The sequence below is a fragment of the Ursus americanus genome, chromosome 22 (genome assembly GCF_024610735.1).
Source record: "Ursus americanus isolate L20-20 chromosome 22, mUrsAme1.1.p, whole genome shotgun sequence".
Lineage (NCBI taxonomy): Eukaryota > Metazoa > Chordata > Mammalia > Carnivora > Ursidae > Ursus > Ursus americanus.
In genome coordinates this window covers 20,855,086-20,877,605 of record NC_142148.1, presented here as the reverse complement: position 1 = coordinate 20,877,605, position 22,520 = coordinate 20,855,086, and the positions used below count along the sequence as shown (strand labels likewise).

General features: G+C 43.8%; 1 protein-coding gene and 1 long non-coding RNA gene across 3 annotated transcripts in view; one reads left to right on the top strand and one right to left on the bottom strand.

Annotated features, from left to right (window-relative positions):
• RPRD1B (regulation of nuclear pre-mRNA domain containing 1B) overlaps positions 1-21,880 on the top strand; it is a 51,294-nt gene extending 29,414 nt beyond the window's left edge. The window contains exon 7 of the mRNA XM_045804598.2: positions 19,210-21,880. Within this exon, the coding sequence (XP_045660554.1) occupies positions 19,210-19,359 (150 nt within the window). The 3' untranslated portion in view covers positions 19,360-21,880. The remainder of the gene's footprint in view (positions 1-19,209) is intronic.
• LOC148108036 (uncharacterized) lies at positions 358-12,074 on the bottom strand. 2 transcript variants are annotated; one of them, XR_015720913.1, is made up of 3 exons: positions 11,865-12,074; positions 3,258-3,313; positions 358-406 (listed from the first exon to the last, which is right to left on the bottom strand). It is a non-coding gene; the product is annotated as an uncharacterized LOC148108036 (long non-coding RNA). The 2 variants fall into 2 exon arrangements; XR_015720914.1 differs by lacking the exon at positions 358-406 and having other exon boundaries at positions 2,690-3,313.
• Positions 21,881-22,520: the final 640 nt, after the last annotated feature.

The following is a 22,520-nucleotide window of genomic DNA, read 5'->3' as shown; positions in this document are numbered from 1 at the left end:
AACATGTTCTCTGGGGCGCCTGGGTGGCACAGCGGTTAAGCGTCTGCCTTCGGCTCAGGGCGTGATCCCGGCGTTATGGGATCGAGCCCCACATCAGGCTCCTCTGCTGTGAGCCTGCTTCTTCCTCTCCCACTCCCCCTGCTTGTGTTCCCTCTCTCGCTGGCTGTCTCTATCTCTGTCGCATAAATAAATAAAATCTTAAAAAAAAAAAAAAAGAAACATGTTCTCTGACACAGAGGGAGGGGAAACGGAGCTAATCCTGTGGCTAAGATTATCATGTTTGCCTTTCCACACAGTCGCTGACTTGAAGAGGGCAGTGAATGATGGGCACTTTTGACTCTATCCTTACCTGCGGTGATTACGGGAGCAGGGCTGGGTAGTGGTTGGGGGAACTTCATAAGCCGTCCTGGAAGTGGAAGATGGGATCCGGTTGTGAAAGTAGTATGGCTTAGATTTAGAAATCGACACTGACCAGAAATCCTAAAGGGAGTTTCACAGGCAGTACCAGACGGTCATTTATCTGAAATGCTCATCTTTCACTGAGGAAGCATTTTCAGCACTGTGCCCCGGGACTAATAAGAGAGTGTAATTAATGATTCTGGTTGTAAGTCACCATGCCATCTGTTGAACTGCCCCTTGGCGACACATTAAGGGCTTTCTCTGATCTGTCAGACATTGATTATCATGAGCAGCTGTTGTTGGGTGGAACGTGGCAAGCTACCATAGAGGACAGAGTCTTTGAGAAGGAGATTGGGTTGGTAGAGTGGATTAACTCTTTGTTTATTTCCCTTCCTCACAGTTGCACTTGACTCCTTATGTTTCTTGGGGGATCATTCTGGTTTCTGTAGAACCAGTGGTTTGTGAGATGCCAGGAAAGGTCATTAAGCAGAGATGGATCAGAGATTTGGATCTGTGCTGTAGCTTTCCAGCCCAAATTCCTCTGCTCATCTGGGCATTGGGGTTCCATTGCTTCAGAATCAGAGCAGGAGACTCCCATCACTAGAAAGTACAGGTTCTGAGCTAAAAGGTCCTTTCTTTTCTCATACAATGTCACTTGACCACTTGAACAAATCCATTCACTGTAAAAATGAAGCTAAATTTGCATATTTAAAAAATCAAAAGACTAGATACGACGTAAGATGTTGAGAGCTGGCTTTAGTTTTTTTCTTTATCCATGTTTGCTAAAAATGTGAATAGTCTGCTCTCTCGAATCTATGATTTTTCTCTCACATTCCATAACAGACCGGTGTTACTCCACCATACCCTTAAGGTGATGGCAAAACTTGCAAAGTATATGCCTCTTGAAAGATGATGAATTACATGAGCCAGTATGAATTCTTCTAAATGCTCACAGTCTCTTCTTGACGAGGGCTGTGCATCAAGTATACCTATCTTTTTAACATTCACTTTTTTAACACTGCTAGTCCTTGTTTTAAAAATGCCATATCAGAATGTAAATGAAATCTGCTTTTATTTTTTAATCCCTTCATTGCCTTTAATGTATGAATATGGAATTCTTAGAACTCTGGAAATGTAATGATTTGCTTGAGAGCCTGTTTTCTTCCCAAAGTTCTAATTTGTTAACAACGAGGTCCCCCCCCCCACTTTTTTTAAGGTCACCTCTTCCTTCAAGTAACAAGCATACCTTTTTGTCTTTCTCTTAAGAATCTTATGTTAGATTTCTGGGTGGCTCCTAAGCTTTGGGGTAGGGAATGTGATGATTCGGAGCCAAGGATGATTGAGATGCTGGCGTATAGGAGGGGGCAGTTACGGCTCACAGAGAGATTGTGTTTCTGCCTTCAAGGAAGTCATTGTGGCATAAACAGCATCAGTGAACATAAAACCAAACCAGGGGATTATACGTAATATAGATTAAGGAGGCAGTTGGCCACTCCGATTGTGGTTTAAGGTCAAATCCAAACTTCCTGGAAGGCAATAAAGGCTTTTTGTAAAAGGAAATCGCAGTTGAAGAAGAGAAATATGTTTATAAATGGGAAAGCAGACCAGAGCAGACAAATGTGTGAAAAAAGACAAAAAATAGAAGGGGTGGGAGGGAAGTGTCACAGTCCTCCAATGGGAACCAGGCTCTGTGCTCTTTAAGGAGCTGCTTGTTTATTCATGATAAAGTCAGCACAGCCCGTGCCAGTCAGAAGATGTCCAAAGATGAGCAAGACATGCTCAAGGAGCTTACCCTCTGTTTGGGGAGAAACAGCAGCGAACGGAGAGTTAGAATATGAGAAAGAAGTAAAGGGAATATCCTAGCTCACTGTGTCGAAGTTGAAATAGACCAGGAGAAAATTAACATGTTAATATTACACTAATTTGGTCAGAAGTTTATTTACAATGTGAGAGAATTATTAAACACGTGGGCAGTTTCTGAACCCTGTAATACCCTTCGGCAGGTCTTCTGAAGTCTGCTGGCCTACGTGGTCTTTTGCTCTTGCAGTGCCAGGAACATAATTGTTTCTCAGTAAATATTTGTTCTGTGCATGAAATTCCATCAGTCAATGCAATCTTTTTCTATAAAGACAGGTGTTTTTTTTTTTTCTTTTTAAGTTGCATGAAAAGTGGTTTGACAAATCTGATTTAATTTGTGGTAGAGAAAGGTGACTTTTTGATAGAAACTCCTATGGGTTTTCTCATTTGTGCTTTTTTCCCCTTTAAGTAGAATCATTCATTTTGAGATGATGGGGGTTTTTTTTGTTTTGTTTTGTTTTTTTACCTGTTCTTTTGTTTTTTGCTTCTGTTTCTGGATGTTATGGTGACATTGGCCTACCACCTTTCCCTTAAACTCCAGGCAGGGTTAGAAGGGGGCTGCTTCCAATCTATTTGCAATGCTTTTGTCACAAACATGAGAAAACCTAGAAATGGGAAAGAGGGCATGTAGGAGGAAGCACAAATGGTAGCCTGGAGGTGGTTAAGAAGTGTGGAGGGTACGGAAGAAGGTTAATTCGAAAAGGTAGAGGCCAAAGGTACCAGAAAAGCCTCCAAACTTCAGTTCTTAGAGCAAAGGGAGGGTTTGTTTCTGGTAGATAGAGGTGACTACCCCGGTTGTCTGGTAGAAGCTCACAAGCCATGTCAGATGGGTTGGATGGAGTTCCTGCCTTGTCAGGTTGGATAAAGCATGATGTGGGTATCTTCATTTGAGTGATCAGGGCATCACTGATGAGGGGGGGAGGGAAAGGGACGGGACAGAGGGAATACAAACCTATTTGTCCAAACACCGGAGTAAAAATCAAAAAGGAGCAGGTACTCACTGTTTTACTACCATATCAGTTATTTTCATTCACAGCATGGTGTTTGGTTGTCATTTCTGAGGGAAAGAAAAAAAAAAAAAGGTCATTGGAACTGTCATAGGAATCACACTGAATCTCTAGGTTGCTTTGGGAACTATTGCCATTTTAACAGTCTTAAGTCTTCCAGTCCATGAACGCAAGATTTCTTTCTGTTTCCTTAGATCTTTTAAAATTTCTGCTGCAGAATTTAAAAATGCATGTCAGAGGCCTGCTTACTGGTGCATTTGACATTACAAAGGCCCTGTTTAGGTGCCACGAATATCAGTGACCACAGGAGTGGGCAGTAGTGTGCGCCGCCCTTTAGTAGGTGTGTGTGCCTCCAGGTTTACAAAGCGTGCATACAGATGCATGTGTGTTCAGCAAAGCCACCAAGGCACAGCCGTGACAGCCAGCTTCACTCTTCACTCAAAATGAAGTGGCACGTTGAGGCCTGGATGTGTGGGTAAGTCATTAACAGTACTACCGAGCTGGACGGAATCTTAGACATCATGGAGTCTGACTTCCAAATTGGTGAAGAAACTCAGACCCAGAGAAGGGAGTTTGCCACAGACCAGGAATAGAATCCAGGGCAGACATCTGGTAACTTTCCACCAGGTTTGCGTTTTTCCTTTGTTGTTTTATTTTAAATTTGATTCCATCAGGTCAACAGCCGGAAGACATCCTACACAGAAGAGTAGCCAAAGTTGAATCATTTCAGCAATCCTCAAGAACCTTGTTTTAGAAAAATGCCATCGTATGTAGGGGGATTAAAATAGTTGCATGAAGCATTTCAGAGTGGCCTCTGAGAAAACCTTTGTAAGGTTTGAGAGAGCTGATTCTGCCACCGAGGTTCTAAATACCCTCCTGGCTCAGACTATGCATGCTCTAGGGGGTGGGGGTGATTGGCTCATTGAACTTGGGGCTGCTGCTGTTTCTCCCCAGCTTGGCACCTCCTCCTTGGCCGTAATGAATACTCAGAAGTAGAGCCTTCTACTTCAGACAGTACAGCTGGAAGGGGGAAATGGTACAGGATCTAACATTGCCTTGTGACTCTTCATATTTCTGTTTGCAGTTGGGTTATAACAACTTGAGAAATTCTTTGGCTGTAGCTAAGGAGGTACTAAACCAAACTGATGGCCGTCTGTTGTTTTTGGCAGCATCGGCCCCCTCCCTGCGGGGTGCAGATGGCTAAATGCATTTATTTCAATAATGGGATAGGCAATAGGTGGAGATAGCTCCATTTTTTGTCAACTTTGGAGTAAATTCTTCTTTTTCCCATGATGTTCAAAGCCAGTATCTCATTGTCCATTCCAATAAGGGCAGATGGGAGCAGGTGATCTAATCCTCATTTTAGATGAGAAAACAAAGCTCAGAGTGTCTATGAGCAGTTCAAGGTCACAGAGGAAGTCGGTGAGAACCAGAACCCTAATCTCCTGACGCCTGACTCTAGTCATCATCTAGTGTTCCCCTGGGAGCTTAGAGGCTCTGCCTAGACTGCCTCTCACAGCCCTGCCTGGCCTGGCCACACCTGCTCACAGTCCTCTACACTCACTGCCCTTCCTTTTAGCAGATAACTCTTTTCCTCCCTAGAGTAGCAGTGCTATCAGCACCATGGGCTGTTCCAGCCATTGTTGAAAAGGTCAGTCTGCTTACACTGCTCACGTGACCCCATGGAGGGTTTGCACTCACATCCTTCCCTACACAGCAGCTCATGGCTTGCCCCCTGCTCTTTCATCCCTGCTTTGATATGGGAGCCTCCCCCTACAAAGTATCCTTACAGTAAGTGGGGACTTCTCTTGAGTTGTGTGGTTCTGCAAGTAATTTGCAGGTTAGAGGCTGTGTCCTTGAAGTCCTTCCATTCTTTTCAGTTGCTGCCAACCCTTACTCTCAGGTTAGATTTGCAGCTGGAGCTCTTATCTGTGAGGATGCGTGTGTGCACATGTGTGTGTGTGGGGGTGCTCATGTGTGCATTTTGTTGTTGTTGTTGTTGTTACAATGTGAAAACCTTGGTATTTGTTCATCTCTTTTCATCCCAGGGGGAGAAATGCCACATTATAATCATTATAATGTACTTCACGTACTTGGTAACCTAAGGGCATGGTTCACCAACATTTGAGACTTCACATTAAAGAAGTAACATGATTTCAAAGCTCTCCCAGTTAGAATTCCATACATTTAGTCTTAGCATCGTTTCTGTATTTATAGCCCAACTTTTGGCGATTCCTCCTGTCTTCCAAAATAGCTCCACTGAGTTTTAGCTGGTGTTTGTAGCACTAATTTTTCATATTTACAAAGTACCTATACATGTTAAGTCAAAACAGCATCTGGGCTCCTTGTCACTGCTTGCCTGCCAGAACATTCATTCTTATTCAACTAATAGTTCTTTATTTCTGGTTTTCTGATTACAAACACATCATAGGGAAACTTAGAAAATAAGTATTAAAAAATTATTATCTCACCACTGAGAGAACTTTTGATTTTGGTACGTTTCCTTTATTTTTTCCTCAATTTTATTTATTTATTTATTATTTATTTTTTATTTTAAAAGATTGTATTTATTTATTTGAGATTTGAGAGAGAAAAAGAGAGTGAGCCAGGGAAGGAGCAGAGGGAGAGGGCCGAGCAGACTCTGAGCCAAGTGCAGAGCCTCACACGGGGCCTGATCCCACAACCCTGAGACCATGACCCAGGCCAAGACCAGGAGTTAGACGCCTAACCAACTGAGCCATCCCGGCCCCCTTTTTTCTACAATTTTAAAATTAAAGTGATCGTAATGTGTAGACAATTTTCTGTCATGCTTTTTTTTTTTAACTTTATGTGATCGTTTTCCATTATTAACAGAAAGCTATGTAAACATTTTAAATGGTTGCTTGAATACCTGTAGTTGGATAATCAATAATTATTATTGAGCATTTATGTTTTGTTTTTTGGGTTTTTTTTTTTTTTTTTTTACTTTGGGCTAACTTCCATTATTGGGTTATTTCCTTCCTGTAAGTTTCGAAAAATGGATTCCGTGTGTACGTGTAGATGCCTGCGTGTCTTTAAGTGTGCTAAGTTTATGTGCCTTCCTGCTATAGGAGTTCTTGCTCTTCCAAAGCATCTTCAGCAGTCTGGCACTTCATAGAGTTTTGGAGATAGACAGGTAGAACATTCAGATATCCATCCCCAAGTTAAGGATTAATCATTGTTTTGTGAAGAAATGAGCATTGAATAGTGTAATTAGACAAATGGGGCTCTCTTCTGGGTTTGAAGTTCTGTTTACATTTGAGACAGCCGTGGGAAATAGCGGTTCCTTCTTATTATAACACTGACTTGAGTGAGCATCATTTGGAGAGCAGGTTCAGATTACAGAAATTTGAGCTCTAGCGTCTAAATATCTGACCCAGTGGATACATGTCATTTTGAGCAGACATCTATTTTAGTCTTTAGGAATATTCCTACTGCTGTTAAGGTAGGCCTTCTTCACGTCAAGTTGCAATTTTCGTAGAAAGTAAAATTGGATTGTGTCATACTTTGCAATCTTGGAAATTCCATTTCTGACTTTTGTTTTTATCTCTATGAGATTTAGGGCTTGAATTAAGATTAGAAAGTCTTTTCCTGTGATGATAGCAAAAGTGTTCGTGGTTGTAATCAGGAATCAGAAAGAAACCATTGCAAACAAAGCCCATGAGCTCCCAAGGGTGTGGCGTGCCTCCTGTGGAGAGGTGAAGGGACCAGCTGTCATTATGACTTTGCAGGCCTCCTTATTTGTTTCTCCCTTTTTCAGAATCCTTAAACATCTTTAGGAAAAAGTGTGGACAACTCTCTTGCTTAATCCAGTCATTAGGTACTTGGAGAACTTTAAGCAGAGTAACTTTGCAGTTTTAAACTCAACAAAAATTTACCAGCAGCCTTCTGAGCATTCTTGGGGTTTGGATAGTGGTTAATGGACTCAGTCCACTTTTTCTTCAAAGTGTCTGGTATGATGTATTTGGGTCTTTTTCTGGGTCCTTTTATTTTGCCCATCGTGTTTCTGTTCCGTGAGGCATAGACTTGCTGGGAGTTATTCCCACGGATATCATTTACCCCAGTTACGATTCAGTGATGAGGATCTCTAGTCCCCATTCCAGGCTTTCTCTGTTGAGGCCAGTGGTCCTTGCAGACTTTTATCTTTGCTGTGGTTTGTCATTTATAAAACAGCAACATTACCCTCAGCTGGGGCAAACAGGCTCTAACACTTGTCTGACCTGAAGCTGTTAGAGTCTGCCTTTCCTTATCGCACGGGCCCTTCAGGGGCACTTTATTCTCCTTTCTGTGGAAGAATCCTCCAGTAGACTGGCCGTAGGTGCCATTCTCTGCAGGTGGCATACTTTGCCCCTCTAATGTGCCTCTCTTAATATGAGCACACTCCCACTGTCCCTTTGTAACAACCCCATTTTCCCTCTCTGCCTTTACTTCTGAACCCACTGCAGCTTGGCATGCATATCTACATTCTACTGAAGTGGCTGTCTTCCCAGTCCCCTGCCACTGGTCCAAACTCAAACCCAAGATACATATCCCTCTCCCCACCCCCGCCCGTCTTTTGTTTCCTTTGCTCTTTTTGGCCCTCTCTATACCGCTTTATACTATTCGCTACCCTTTATGTGTTTTCCTTCTCTGGTTTCTGTTCCAGTCTTATTTTTTTGTGTGTTCTTAGTAAGCTTTTCTCCATCCCCACCCTGTTAGTGTTGGTATACCTTTAGCCTCTTTCTGATTCTGTCCTCTTGTGACACACTCAGAGTGGCTTCAGCTACCACCTGCGTGCTCGTGGCTTAAATCTAGATCTTTAGCCCAGACCCTTTCTTGTGCTTCAGACCCATATATCTTAATTCCACAGACACCTCGAATGTCATATGGCCAAAACAGTCCTCTTCTTCTAACCTTTCCTTTCCTTCTCTTTCCCTGTCTTGGAGAATGGCGTTGCTCTTGTCAAAAGCGGACGCCAGAGCTCATCCAGTGTCACTCCCTGTTCATCCCACCTCTCAGCCTCCTCTTGTCGCCATCTTTCCCTCAGCCCCCGGGCCGTACCTCTGCCAGACAGCTTCCCATAGCCCCACTGCCCCGTCGGCGTGGTCAGCAAGCCCTGGTGGTTTTCATCTCAGTTTTTCTTGAATCTGTCCCCTTCTCTTCCTCCCTGTCTCCACGCCTACCACCTTAGTCCCCCTGCTACTACTTCTCCCCTGCTCACTCTTTGCAGACCCACCTGGATTTGTTCCTGTGTTCTGTAACTTATTTTTCACATGGCAGCCCTGTGATTTTTTTCAAAATGTAGCTCTGAGCAGGTCATTCCCCTGTGAAAACATTTAAATGGCTTCCTCTGGCTCCTGAAATATAAGCCCAAATCCTTGCATATTCCCACCACATGCTCCATGCCTCACCCCATGGCTTGCCCCTGCTGACCTCAGCAGCCATCTCTCTTAACATGTTGCATTGCATCTTGTCTGTGCTGGCCTTTTCTCCCACCGGCTTTACATGTGCTGCGCCCCCTGCTTAGAACACTCTGCCCCCTTTCCTTCCCACTGGTTACTCTTACCCTGTTGATTCCTATTTCGTCATTTCTATTCCATGTCAAACAGTATTTCCCCGAGACCCCACCCCCATCTCCACCCCATAAAACCAGGTTTCTGCCCTCTTCCCCCCATAAATACTGTCCTATCTCCCTATTTTTTCCTTCAGAGCACCACATGGTTTGTTATTCTGTTGATGGATGATTTCGTTATTTCCCTGACCAGACCATAAAATCCTGTCTGGATTGTCACTGTGTCATCCCCAACCCTATCCTAGTGCTTGGTTGGTACTGTGTCCTAATCTCAGGTTGCAGGTACGGTTGCAGCTCAGTTCATATCTAGGCTAAGTCAGGCTATATCTTGCTGGGGGGGATTCCTTTCATAGTGATGCTCCCATGAGATCTAGGCTTTACTGCTTAGACACATTTTTTCCTCTGTCTTGGCCTTTAGGTTGATGGGACTGGACTGTGGTATTACCTAGTTATAAAAATCTGTGACTTTTTTCCCCACAGTCTTGGAGGTTGGAGGCTTTTTTTTTTTCTTTTTTTAAAGATTATATTTATTTATTAGAGCACGGGGAAGAGAAGGAAAAGCAGACTCCCTGCTGAGCATGGAGCAGCTCAATGTGGGGCTCAATCCCAGGACCCCAAGATCATGACCTGAGCCGCAGTCAGATGCCTAACTTACTGAGCCACCCAGGTGCCCCCGGAGGCTCTTTCATTTGCTCAAACCAACTTCTAGTAAAGGTGCTAAATTTTCAGGACATACTCAGATGGCTTATAAGGAATATGGATCTTTTATCCCGTTAACCCTTGTCTTTTTCTTCAATTCTGCATGCCTTTTCTAACACGTAGATCAGGAAGACTAAGGATTGCTTATAACACAATAAACATGGGAGTGGTGATGATGCTTTTCCCGCTCAGATCTGCTGCTTCACATTGAACAGTTCAGCACGTGCCTGGTCTCATTCAGATCTGGCATCACCCCACGGTGCGGGCATGGTTCCCATTCCCATCCTAAATGTAAGGAGGCTTAGCTCAGCAAGGTGAAGTCATATGGTGCACCACAGGCAAGTGGTAGAGTAGGATTTGAACTTGAATTTTCTGACTCCTTATTTTCTATCACAGCAACCTCCTCCTGGTGGGAGAGATGCAATATACCCTCGGTTTTTGGGAGGAGCCAGGAAATGTTATTTCCCTCCTTTTTTTTTTGGCTTATGGAAAGAAATTGGTCTTTTTATTGGTTGTGGAGAAAGCTGTATCCAGATGCAGTGCAGTAACCTACAGGCTGCCTTGCCCCAGGCAGACCCACTGGCACTTAAAATGATAATAAATATCGCCTAAAACTATTCCGTGTGGAAACTGCCCTTTACCTTTCTACACTTTGCTTCTTAACTGCCCTCCAGGAAGGCTTGACTCTGTCAGCATTTGGCACAGAAGGAGAAACCATTGGAAGGCCTGCATCTCTGATGTTTGTCTGCATATTTATAACCTGGTTTTCCATGAAAATGGTTGTTAAGGAAGCCAGTTTGTGGGGGCTTTGTTATTTGCATATAACTTAGACATCTGACTTTTAAAAAACCCAAACATACATTTATTTATTTATTTGTTTATTTATTTATTTTTAAGATTTTATTTATTTATTGGACAGAGAGAGACACAGCAAGAGAGGAAACACCAGCAGGGGGAGTGGGAGAGGGAGAAGCAGGCTTCCCGCTGAGCAGGGAGCCCGATACAGGGCTCGATCCCAGGACCCTGGGATCATGACCTGAGCCGAAGGCAGATGCTTAGCGACTGAGCCACCCAGGCGCCCCCCCAAACACTTATTTATTTTTTAGAGAGAGTGTGCGACTGAGCCACCCAGGTGCCCCCCAAACATTTATTTTTTAGAGAGAGTGTGTGACTGGAGGGGAGGGGCAGAAGGAGAGGGAGAGAAAGAATCCTAAGCAGGCTCCACTCTCTGCTTGGAGGCAGATGTGGGGTTCAATCTCACAACCCCGAGATCATGACCTGAGCTGAAATCAAAAGTCGGACACTTAACTGACTGAGCCACCCAGGTGCCCCTAAGAAAAAAACTTAACTATAAATAGTAAATAGCTCTTATTGTACTAGTATCATGGTTTTACCTGGTTTTATATAATTAGGGATCCGTGACATAAATGTAAGGATTTTTGGAGGACCCAGGCGCATTTTCAAAATAAATCTATCTCTCTCTCTCTCTCTCTCTCTCTCTCTCTCTCTCTCTCTCTCCCTCTCTCTCTCTCCCCCTCCCCCTGCCTCTCTCCCTCCCCCCCCCTTTTTTTTTTGGAAGACCCAGGTGCATTCTTAAAATAAATCTCTCTCTCTTTCTTTCTGCCCAATGCGGGTCTTTTTTTTTTTTTTTTAAAGATTTTATTTATTTATTCAACAGAGATAGAGACAGCCAGCGAGAGAGGGAACACAAGCAGGGGGAGTGGGAGAGGAAGAAGCAGACTTATAGCGGAAGAGCCTGATGTGGAGCTCGATCCCATAACGCCAGGATCACGCCCTGAGCCGAAGGCAGACGCTTAACCGCTGTGCCACCCAGGCGCCCCTCAATGTGGGTCTTGAACTCATGACCTGAGCCGAGATCAAGAGTCAGACACTAAACCGACTGAGCCACCCAGGTGCCCCAAAACAAAAGCATTTTATGGACATCTGTTAAATTGTAAATATTTAGCTTTATGATTACATTAAAGTTGGAAAATTTGTCCGGTCCTAAAATTGACTTTTTTTGTTAGTTTCATTTTTATTAATTTAATTATATATAGACACTATTTTTTTTTTCCCTCTTCTCTTGCTTCTACAAATCCCTGTCAGAGTTTTTGCTGCTGCAGTAGAAGCTCCCTTAAACCTTTTGTGTAGAGGGTCTGCTGGGGAGAAAGAAGTATCCTAAAGACACTTTGTGGTACAATTCCGAGCTTACAAAGCCCCTTCCCATTGGACTCCTCCAGTGGATGGGTTGGATCGCTCTGAGAACATTCCTCTAATTGTAGCCATTTTGTCATTTTCCCTTCTGGGAAATACTTTTTGTTTACCTTACTTACGGTTTAGTAATGGAGCCGAGAGGTCCGGAGCACTGGCGCTGGGGCCACAGCTTCCTCCTTTTCTTGTGTCTTCCCAGCATCTTACTCAGCAGCTCCAGCCCTGCTGTGACACCGTAGAGTATATCATTTTGAAATGTTGCAGCTGCCACTGAGTCACATGGGAGCACAGAGCTGCTGGGGGAGAGGTACAGATCAGTTATGGTTTTTTGTTCCTGCATAGATTCTTTTTTTTTCTTTTTTTTTTTTTTTTTTATAGACTTTATTTATTTATGTGACAGAGAGACAGCCAGCGAGAGAGGGAACACAGCAGGGGAGTGGGAGAGGAAGAAGCAGGCTCCCAGCGGAGGAGCCTGATGTGAGGCTCGATCCCAGAACGCCGGGATCACGCCCTGAGCTGAAGGCAGACGCTTTAACGACTGCGCTACCCAGGCGCCCCCCTGCATAGATTCTTGAAGAGAAGTTAAAAGTGGCATTCTTATTTTCAGTCAGAAGATTTATATATTTTCCCTAAAAAACAAAAGAAAGAGAAGTGAATTAATTGTGGTTTAAGTAGAGGCTGTGATTTCTAAGTGTAAATCCTCTGATCTTTAGTGGCAGGAAGTAATAAGCCTCCTGGCAGGATGAAGGGGACTGACTGGGCGTGTTAAATAATTTTAGGGTGAGGGTCAGCTTCTCCTTTCTGCTTGGCTCTCAGTCTTCATGCGATTAAGCAGTTCTTTGACTTAAATTCAGTATGGCAGGTCACCTTTAAAACAGGGTCCTTCATAAACTGCTTCGTGCATAATAACCCTTTATGACTCTTAATTGGGAGTAGCCGAGCAGTGGGTGATTTTTATATACCATATGTCCTATAGCACAACGGGGCAAGATAAAGGAAAACATGGGTCTTGTTACTGGAAATCTTGTCTCATCAAATCAAGCCCCTGCCTATGATGTTCTTTCTAACATAATTTTTCTTACATAAATAGTTCCTAGCCAGAAAAAGGTAGATTTGACAATGTTTACATTTGATTAGTATTTCTTACAGAGTTGGTTAGAGGAGAAGCTTATAATTTTGTTTGTTTTGAAAATGAAATTCCTATAGAAAGGTCACCGCAATGTCAGTCCCTGTCATTTCTAACCCTCTTATCTCAGAGCTCATCTGCAGCATGTCAGGTCTGGCCTACTGCTCGTAACCAAAAAAGGCAAAGAATGTGGAAGCCTCGCTCCCTTCAGCCGGTTGTCTTAGTGCTCCATGATGGTCTGTGTTCGCACAGTGTCTGCTGGATCCACAGGAAGCAGGGGGTGTTGGACACGTTTTCTGCTCCAAGTTCAGAGAGTCTGTGAGGCAGGATTCCAGAGCTTTGCCAGGAGCATAAATCCTAGGCATTATCTCAGAACTGCACACTGGGCCTCACCCTCTGCGTTTTAAACATTTCTTGGCAGTCAAATAAACCCAGGCATTTTATCACAGGTGCCCACTTCCCCTCCCCTCCTCGAGGATCCTGACACAGAGGGGCGCAGCCGCAAGTCTGGTAGAACTCTCCCCTGTTTCACGGCTCCCCTCAGTCTCTCGTGGGAGAGGTAGGCTTTGCTGCGGTAGGTGTATGCAGCCGAATGGTAGCTCAGCCCCTCACCTCTGCCCCCACCCCAATACAAATTATGCATGAGCAGGAAAGGAAGAGCCACAGGACCACTTGGATTTGCCTTGTCTCCTCTGGTTAAAGATAAGAGTGGGGGCATGGCAAGTATCTGAAGTCCAAGAGTACAAAAAAGAGCCACGGTGAATTATGATCGAGAGGAAGAAAGAAAGAGAGAGGGAGAAGGCCCAGTGAGCAGGAGCGCTGCCGCCCTGTCATCCTGATAGAAATTGTGCAGGTCCGGCCCGATCTCTCGCGTTCCTGTTCCAGGCAGGGTGGCGTGAGTGCTAGAGAAAAGGCTTAGTCCTCTATTGCACCCAAGTGTAAGGTATTTTAAACAAGGAGCATGTGACCACCTTGCCACATCATTTCTCTAGCTGAGTGGTACTTGGTGTACTAAAGAGGTTGTGGGATGTAGTGTGCTTACATGAGTCAGAAGACTGAATGGGTCTCATCACGTTGGTTTTAGTGATACCATGAAAAGAAGCTGGATTTCTGCTGAGGGCACAATTCGTAACCTTGTAGCAGCAGAGCTTGCGGACCGAACTTTTGTCAGAAGACAGATTGGTAGGTTGAAAAGAAAGATTCTTGGGTTTTCGTGGTCTGTCTCCTCTACTTGTTAGAACCAAAGAGAAAAACTGTGGAAAGGCAGCTAGTGAGGAAGTGCCGCTGCCCAACCGGGGGAGCCTGGGAGCGGGAGAAGTGGAGGCAAGTGAGAGCTGGAGTTGTGTTGGGAGGATAGTTTTGTTAGGATTCAAGAGAGATTTTCTTGTTCGTCCATGGTGACGATTATAGATGACTTTATTTGGGAAAAGACTGAATCTATTTAAAAAAAGGGTGGGAGATCAGAGTCTGTTACTAGTATAGGGGACTATAAAATTACTATTACTGTCCAGTTTGACCTAATCAGAGTTTGCCATGAATTCTTACCTGCTTATTTCTCCTCAGAGCAGTAAGCTAGGTCATTTAGCTGTCTCCGCTAAGCCAGCCGCGTGTTCTAACAGTTTCCAAGGCAATCTTTACCTGTCTTTGGATGTTCAGAGTCACCCTTGCTGTTGCATTTAGACCTCTTAGCTTATTCTTTAGGGCAGCTTTAGGTCCACAGCAAAATAAGAGGAAGGTACAGAGATTTCCTATATGCCCCCTGCTCCCCCACCGCCAACTTCCCCTGCCAGCGTGGTGCATTTGTTACCATTGATGAACCTGCCTTGACACGTCCTGCTCTCCCAGCGTCCATACGGTAGGGCTCGCTCTTGGTGGTGTACGTTCTGTGGGTTTGGGCAAATGTATGATGGCATGTGTCCCATCGTTATCGTATTTTCACTACCCTAAAAATCCTCTGTGCTCAGCCTATTTCATCCCCGCAACTCCTGTCTCCATAGTATTGCTTCTCCAGAATGTCATATAGTTGAGCTCATATAGCATGTGGCCTTCTCGGGTTAGCTTCTCTCACTTAGTAATATACATTTGTTATTTCTCCATGTCTTTTCATGACTTGATATCTCTCTTCTCTTTAATGCTGCATAACTGTTGCTTGGAAATACCAAAGTTTATCAGTCCGTTCACCTACTAAAGGGCTTCTTGGTTGCTCCCAAGTTTTGGCAATTATGAATAATGTTACTATAAACATTCAAGCGTAGGTTTTTGTGTGGCGTAAGTTTTTAAATCCTTTGGATAAATACCAATGAGCATGATTGCTGGATCATATGGGAAGAGTATGTTTAGTTTTGTAAGAAACCACCAAACTGTCTTCCAGAATAGTTGTACCATTTCGCATTCCCACCAGAATGTATGAGAGTTCCTCTTGCACCACATCCTTGTCGGCATTTGGTGGTGTTCGTGTTCCCAGATTTTGGTCATTCTAATAGATGTGTGGTGGTATCTCGTTTTAATCTGCATTTCTCTGATAACACATGTCATCTTTTACAAACATTCTCTCCTGGTCTGTGTCTTGTCTTTTCATCCTGTTGATAGTCAGTGTCTTTCGCAGAGCAGAAAAATTTTCCTTTTAGCGCCGTCTAGCTTAGGTGTTCCTTCATGGGTCGGGACTTGGGTATTGTATCCGAAAAGTCATCACCAAACCAAAGATCATCTAGATTTACTTCTGCTGTCCTCTAGGAATTTCATAGTTTTGTGTTTTCCATTTAGGTCTGTGATTATTTTGAGTTAATTTTTGTAAAGGGTGTAAGATCTATGTCTAGATTTGTTTTTTTGCATGTGGGTGTCCAGTTGATCCAACTTTTCTGTTGAAAATACTCCACTGTATTGCCTTCGCTCCTTTGTCAGAGATCAGTTGACTGTATTTATGTGGGTGTATTTCTGGACTCTCTGTTCTGCTGCATTGATCTGTTTGTCTGTTCCCTGGCCAGTATCACATTGTCTTGATTCCTGTAGCTTCATAGTAAGTCTTGGAGTCGAATAGTGTCAGACTTTGTTCTTCTTCTCTTTCAATATTGTGTTAACTATTTGGAGTCTTTCGCCTCTCCATATAAATTTTAGAAGCCCTTTGTCTCTATTTACAGAATAACTTGCTGTGCTTTTGATTGGGACTGCATTGAATCTATAGATCAAGTTGGGAAGAACTGACATCTTTACAATATTGAGCCTTCCGATTCATGAACATGGACTATCTCCCATTTATTTAGTTCTTATTTGTATCAGAGTCTTACCGTTTTCCTCATATGGGTCTTGTACATATTTTGTTAGATTTATACCTCAGTAGTATTTCATTGTTCTGGCTGCTAATGTAAACTCTCTGCTTTTCCATCTTTATCCTTGGCAGTCCCACTTGTCCTTTCTGTGGTGCTGCCCCCCTCCTAGGCTCATGCGCCTGTTCTGAAAGTAGAAATCCCTGTGGAAGGAGTAACCCAGTGGCATGAGGAGGTGTGTACGGGATTCGTCAGCTTTCAGGTGGCCCAATGGGGGACATGTTTCCTTTCATTAAAATGAAGTTTCTTTGATGATACTTAGAATGTAATAGCAGTCGAAGCATGATTCGATACCACCTCCCAACCTCCCTACCTCCAAACAGGAACAAATGTTTTTTTGTTGGTTTGTTTGTTTTGGTGTGTGCATGTGTTTGTTGGTTTGTTTGTTTGTTTTTTAAAGATTGCCTGGGAGAGGATTATTTGAACTTAAGGTGGTATCTAATGAGATCACCTGCTTTCCCTTTTAAATTCAGATGGACTTGCTAAGTTAGTGTGAGGGTCACTCAAGAGTGCAGAGCCTTGGGGCACCTGGGTGGCACAGCGGTTGGGCGTCTGCCTTCGGCTCAGGGCGTGATCCCAGTGTTGTGGGATTGAGCCCCATATCAGGCTCCTCCGCTGTGGGCCTGCTTCTTCCTCTCCCACTCCCCCTGCTTGTGTTCCCTCTCTCGCTGGCTGTCTCTGTCTCTGTCAAATAAATAAATAAAATCTTTAAAAAAAAAAAAGAGTGCAGAGCCTTGGATTCTGACTCCAGATCCGCTCATTAGAGACTTCATGGTCTTCAGACTGTTCGTAAGGAATTCCTTTGCTTAAAGTCCTCTTTAAGAGTGATGGCGCCAAGTCAGAGTGGCTTTCGTCTATCAGCTTTGGTCAGAGAATTTGGGCAGGGAGCAAGGGATAACTATTCAGTCACTGTTTTACCCTTTTTGTATATAGAATTCGGGAGAAGTTCATTAAATGAATCCATGTTCAGTAATAGAGAATTGGCATTCTCTATTAATTTCCCTTGAAGTATGCAAAACCAAAGAAGAAAAATGTTTGCAGAGGGAAGGGCAGGGAACCTTGACATTTTAGATCCTCAGATCTGAAATTAGTTTTCAGTTTCAAAATGAAAGCTGATTCCTTAATGTGGTGTGCTTGTAATGTTTTGTTTTATGTATTGTTAATTTATTGGGCAACTGTTGGACACCTATTTCCAGGGCACTGCTGGTCATGGTGGATGATGGGTAAAGCAGATGGGTCCAGTCTTAGCCTCCTGAAGCTCATTAGTTTGATGGGGGAGTCGTTATTTATAATTCACATAAGTCATTATTTTAGTTGTGTTAAGTCTACAAAAGGACAGAAATGGGTTACCAGGAACCCAGGAACCCAAGCTTACTTTCTTCCTGTCTCTTCATCCAATGGCTTGTGCGAGGAGCTCTCATTTCAGGTAGAAGTCTTGACTGCCGGCACTAATGTGGGCACAGAGCCTCCCAGCCCAGACTTCCATATCTCTTCTCTCCCTCCTTTCTTGGACTTTGTCTTAACAGCTTGAACTAAGTGTTTTTCATTTAACCTCTTTCCTGTCTTATCACTCTTCCCAGCAGTGCTTAAGTATATGCCCTCAAACTCTCTGCCTCTCTAGTGTGTAGAAGGTGTCTGGTACAAAGGAATCTAGAATTTGAAGAACAATCTTAGGAGTGGGCCAGTTCCTTCATTTTCAGATAAGGAAGGTGAGGACAAAGGAAGAGAGGGACCACACCCACAGTCACGTAGCAAGTTAGAGCTAGAGCCAAAACTAACCCAGGTCTTTGACTCATAGCCCAGTGCTTTCTGTTACATTCCTGCAGGAGAGGCTTTAGTCAGCAGGGATCCATCCTCGGGAACTTTCTGTCTTTGCAGGAAGACTGAGGGTGACACAGCTAGAGGGAAAAAAAAACAGCCCCAAGGAGGGCCATAAACAGACCTCACAAGGCCCAGGGTTGTTATCCCATACAGATTAACTAAGGGTGCCTTTTGCTGGGAGGAAAGAAAATAGTATACCAAGTTCCTGTCATCAGGGAAGTCATATTTGAGAGGAGCAAAGAAGTCTAACATGTATGAAGAGAGCACCTCAGAGCAGCCTGTTAGGGGCTCAGGTGCACCTCAGTGCGCAGGAAGGTCCAGAATGGGTGGGGGTGGGGACCAGTCTTCTGGATGAGGAGAAAAGCTTTTCCTGGAGAGACAGGGAGGCAGAACTTCACTGAGACCAGGAGAAGAAAGATCGCCTCCAGGCTTGAGGGGAATCCCAAACCAATGGCACACACAGGCAGTGGCCTGGGCATATGGGGCTGGGAAGCTGCGGGAAATACATTTGGGCAGGAGCTAATCTTAGCAGATCTAGAACTCTGAGCAGTCACAGAGAGAGCAGTGCCACGCTTCACTTTCTCAAGGAAGTAGCTTGATGAAAGCTGGGCTTCTGGAAAGCTGGCGTGTTTCCGGGAGCCTCCTGGAAAGCCTCCTCCAGGCCTCGCTACAGTTGCTCAGGTGTGGAATGAGGAAGTCCTGGATGCAGGTAGTGGCAGTGGGGGTTTCGAGCTTCTGCAGTGCTTGGTGGTGGTGGTAGGTGATAGATCTGGATTACTCTCAGTTTAACACAGAAGGTAGAGCTTTATAGTGATTTTTCTAGGCATGTCTAGGTGGAGCCCTCAGGATAATTGGAAAGCCTGAGCATCTGTATTTTATTTTACAAGGGGTTTTGAAATAGATGAGAACCACGTAGGAGAATGCAAATACAAAATATCACTGCTTTTACTTCCAGATCTCAAGTGTGAAGTTAAATACCATTTAATTCACTGTTGCCAGTATTGAACTCTGCTTTCCTTTTTTATGTCAAGTTTTTTTTTTTTCCTTTTGAGAACCCAAGCACTGTAGTTTAGCTGAAGGTGGAAGGGGCGGTCTGGTGGGGAGAACGTAGAGCAAGAAGCTGAGAGTATCTGTACTGGCTCCTTAAGCCTGACCATCAGCGCACACAGACTTAACTGCATTGTCTTCTCTTTGTAGGAATATAAACAGAAGCTTGCTCGGGTAACCCAGGTCCGCAAGGAACTGAAGTCCCATATTCAGAGCTTGCCAGACCTCTCATTGCTGCCCAACGTCACAGGAGGCTTGGCCCCCCTGCCCTCTGCTGGTGACCTGTTTTCAACTGACTAGGACAGGTGTCATGCCCCAGATTCCCATCTCTACCAGCAGAAAGAAGAGGGCAAGTCATGGTTGGAAATAACCTTGTGGCCCCTGGTTTTGTCCCTCCTTCATCCCGGTCCCGCAACCTCAAGAACGAACCACGGACTCTGATTCTCCTTTCCGTCCTCTCTTTTTGAGCACAATTCAGAACAGTGGCAAGTGGAGTCCGGTTTAGATTCGTATGTGGAAGGAATACAAACTCTCCCACTGCATTTTTTCATGCCCCTGTCGGTTTTCCATTCTTAGCTTTCTCTTTACACCCAAGAAGTTATGAAAATCATGTGCACTTCTGGAAGCTTTCAGAAGAATCTTGTCGCTTATGACAGCATTGTGTCATGAAAGCAGCTTCTGTTTTCTGAGCTGGGCTTGTTCAAGTTCAGTACAGGCCTTCACTGAAGGACTCGCTCTGGAGTCATTGACTTTCCTGGCTGCCATCTACCCCGAAGGTTGGAGGCACGACTGTCCAGCAGCTTTGCCGTAAAGAGTTTGCCAAATCTCATCCTTCCTTTCCCTTACTTCTCATGATGTGTAGTCAGAGGTGAGGTGCGTTTGTGTTGTAAGCAGACTGGGGAATCTAGCAATAGGATTTAAAGCTGATCCGGGACAAAGTCACAGTTCAGAAACGAGAGTAACCGGGATCACAGGCATGAGTTAAACGTAAGTAATTTGCTTCAGGTCCCTACAAACAACCTTCCCAAGCACCCACTGTCAGAGAAAACGTTCCTAAAAACCTGATCTTTTGGCCCTAATCCGTTGTGAAAGCAGTTGTTAGAAATGGCACTGGTGGACCCCAAAAGCTAAAGGCTTACTAAGAGTCTGGGCTCTGCACAGGTGTTGCTGTTTCAGCCCATGTCTTTTGGGGAGCAGGGCTCACACTAACATTTCCTTCACTGGGCGCGTGTCTACAGTATGGTGAGTAAACTCGAATATCTCCCTTGCGAATACGACACTCTGTGCATGTTTGTCTGTTTACGCCACTGGCCGCTGCACGTGTCCTTATGCCCAGAGGGGGAGGAGTACTCCAATCGGCTGTTACTGAAGAGCTGGTCTCGGGCGGAGGAAGGGGGGCAGTCAGGGATTTTAATTTTGGGTTTTAATTCCATTATCATGCCAGCTGACATTATGACTATATAATGTACTTAGGATTTTTACCTTGCTTTTAGTGAAGGTTAGGCCTGCTAACTGTAAATCATTCTGATTTGGCAGGCTTATTTTTGACATTGGAAAGGGCAGAAAACAGTTTGCCCCAATGGTATAATAGGAGTCAGAGCCCAGAGGCTGAAATCCAGAAGCTATAAAAAGGAATTCAGTGGTGGGGGCTTCAGAATCTCCATTATTTTGAGTCATTATTTTCAGGATTACCAAAAAGCCAATTACTTGTAATTTTACATGTTAAACATGTTGGAACATAGCCTGTGTTTTAAACGTGTGGCAGGCTTTCCTTTAAGAAGCTCTCCTGCCTGCCATGAAGTGAGAGGGATGAAAAGTCGTAGCAGGTGTTCAGTTTAACTCTGTGTAGAAGATAGTAGCATTTAAGCTCTTCTCGGATTTGAATACGGACTGTGTGTTGTTTGCTTATTGACACTGCCTGTTGTCCTGTCATTATTAAATTAATGAGTCTCTAACTATAAAGTTTTTCTTCCCAGAGGCCGTAGGGCAGTAGGTGACTTTACTAAAATCGCAGGATCAGTTCTCGTCTTCACTGTTTGTGCACACGCCGCCCCCCCCCCCCCATGCTGTGCTGCTCTAGTCCTGCGGGCGAGCTTGTTTTGGAACAGACCCATCTTGGACATTCTCTGTGCTTTCACCGAGGAAGCAAACTTTTACTAGCCACGAATCAAAAGGGTATAGTAGATATTTGCTCTGACCAGCTAGATGAAAATGTTCTAACATGACGGATTTCACCCACTGCTATTTTTTATCAGATTGCGTTTGACCAGCAATTGGTGCATAATTATTACAGCAAGAGCAAAAAAAATGAAACTGTAGCAATTATGTAAATGAGTGTGTTGGCCTCCTAACACCTGTTACTAGTGGACTTCCTATGAGGAAGTTAGTTTTGGGGGTTTTTTTGTTTTGTTCTGTTTTTTAATGAAATGCTTTTGTTTTTTAAATCTTAATTCTCCCCATATCCTCCCCAAGTGTGCTTATTAATAACTTCATTTGTTTAATTTAAATGAACCTTTCTTCTCCTTGTATGTATGAGGTGATCTGGTGGGGTGGGGTGGGTGGTTTTTGTTTTGTGTTTTTTCTTTATTTAGGGCATCCATAGGCCTCAAAGGACCTTGCCTTTAGGTCATATTCCTCAGAAAGTCTTCATTCTTCTTTGTTTTGTTTTGTTTTTTTTCTTAAAGAATATTTTTAAAGCTTAAATTTGTATATTAATTTAGGACTTTATTTAGAAGCATAGGCTGTCATTGGCGGCAGCAGTATATTCTGAAATGTCTCATAGATATATATTTTTGAATAAAGATGGTGTTGTTGAACGACATCGTGTGATGTTTCTTTTCCCTGCCTTGTTACAGAACACCCGATGCTTTCTTTGTAAGCAGTGGATGATTAGTAATCACCAATAGAGATTGTGCTGTCTGCACAGTATCTTGTCCCTTAGGAGTTTTGGGACTGTTAGTGGCCCATAAATACTCGGCACTTACATAGTATTTTCTAGTTCTTTCCAGGGGCTTAATTAGCTTTAATTAGCCAATCCACACAGTGCCCCGGAGAGGTGCCTCCATAGTTTTATCCTCATTGTACAGAAGTGGGAACCGATGGAGAGAGGTTGAATGACTTTTTCCCCAGTACCACAGTCTCTGACGGATTCAGACTTGGAAATTCTTTGATTTCAGCGCTTTTGTTCACACTGCTGGGTCTCCGGAGAGAGATTTGATTTTGGCAATCCAGTGAAAGCCACTCTGAACAGTTAAAAAGAAGAAAAATGTGAGAGGATAATAAATCCAAGTGGTATGTCTTTTAAAAACCTTTTTTTTTTTTTTTTCTGTAGGTTTCCTTTCTCTTTTCCTTTCACTCTCAATGAAGGCATACTGGCTAAGCATTGTTGGTGAGAACTTGAAATAATAGAAAAACAGTTTGAAAGACAGCCTTTTGGAAGGCTGATTTTACCCTTCCCACTG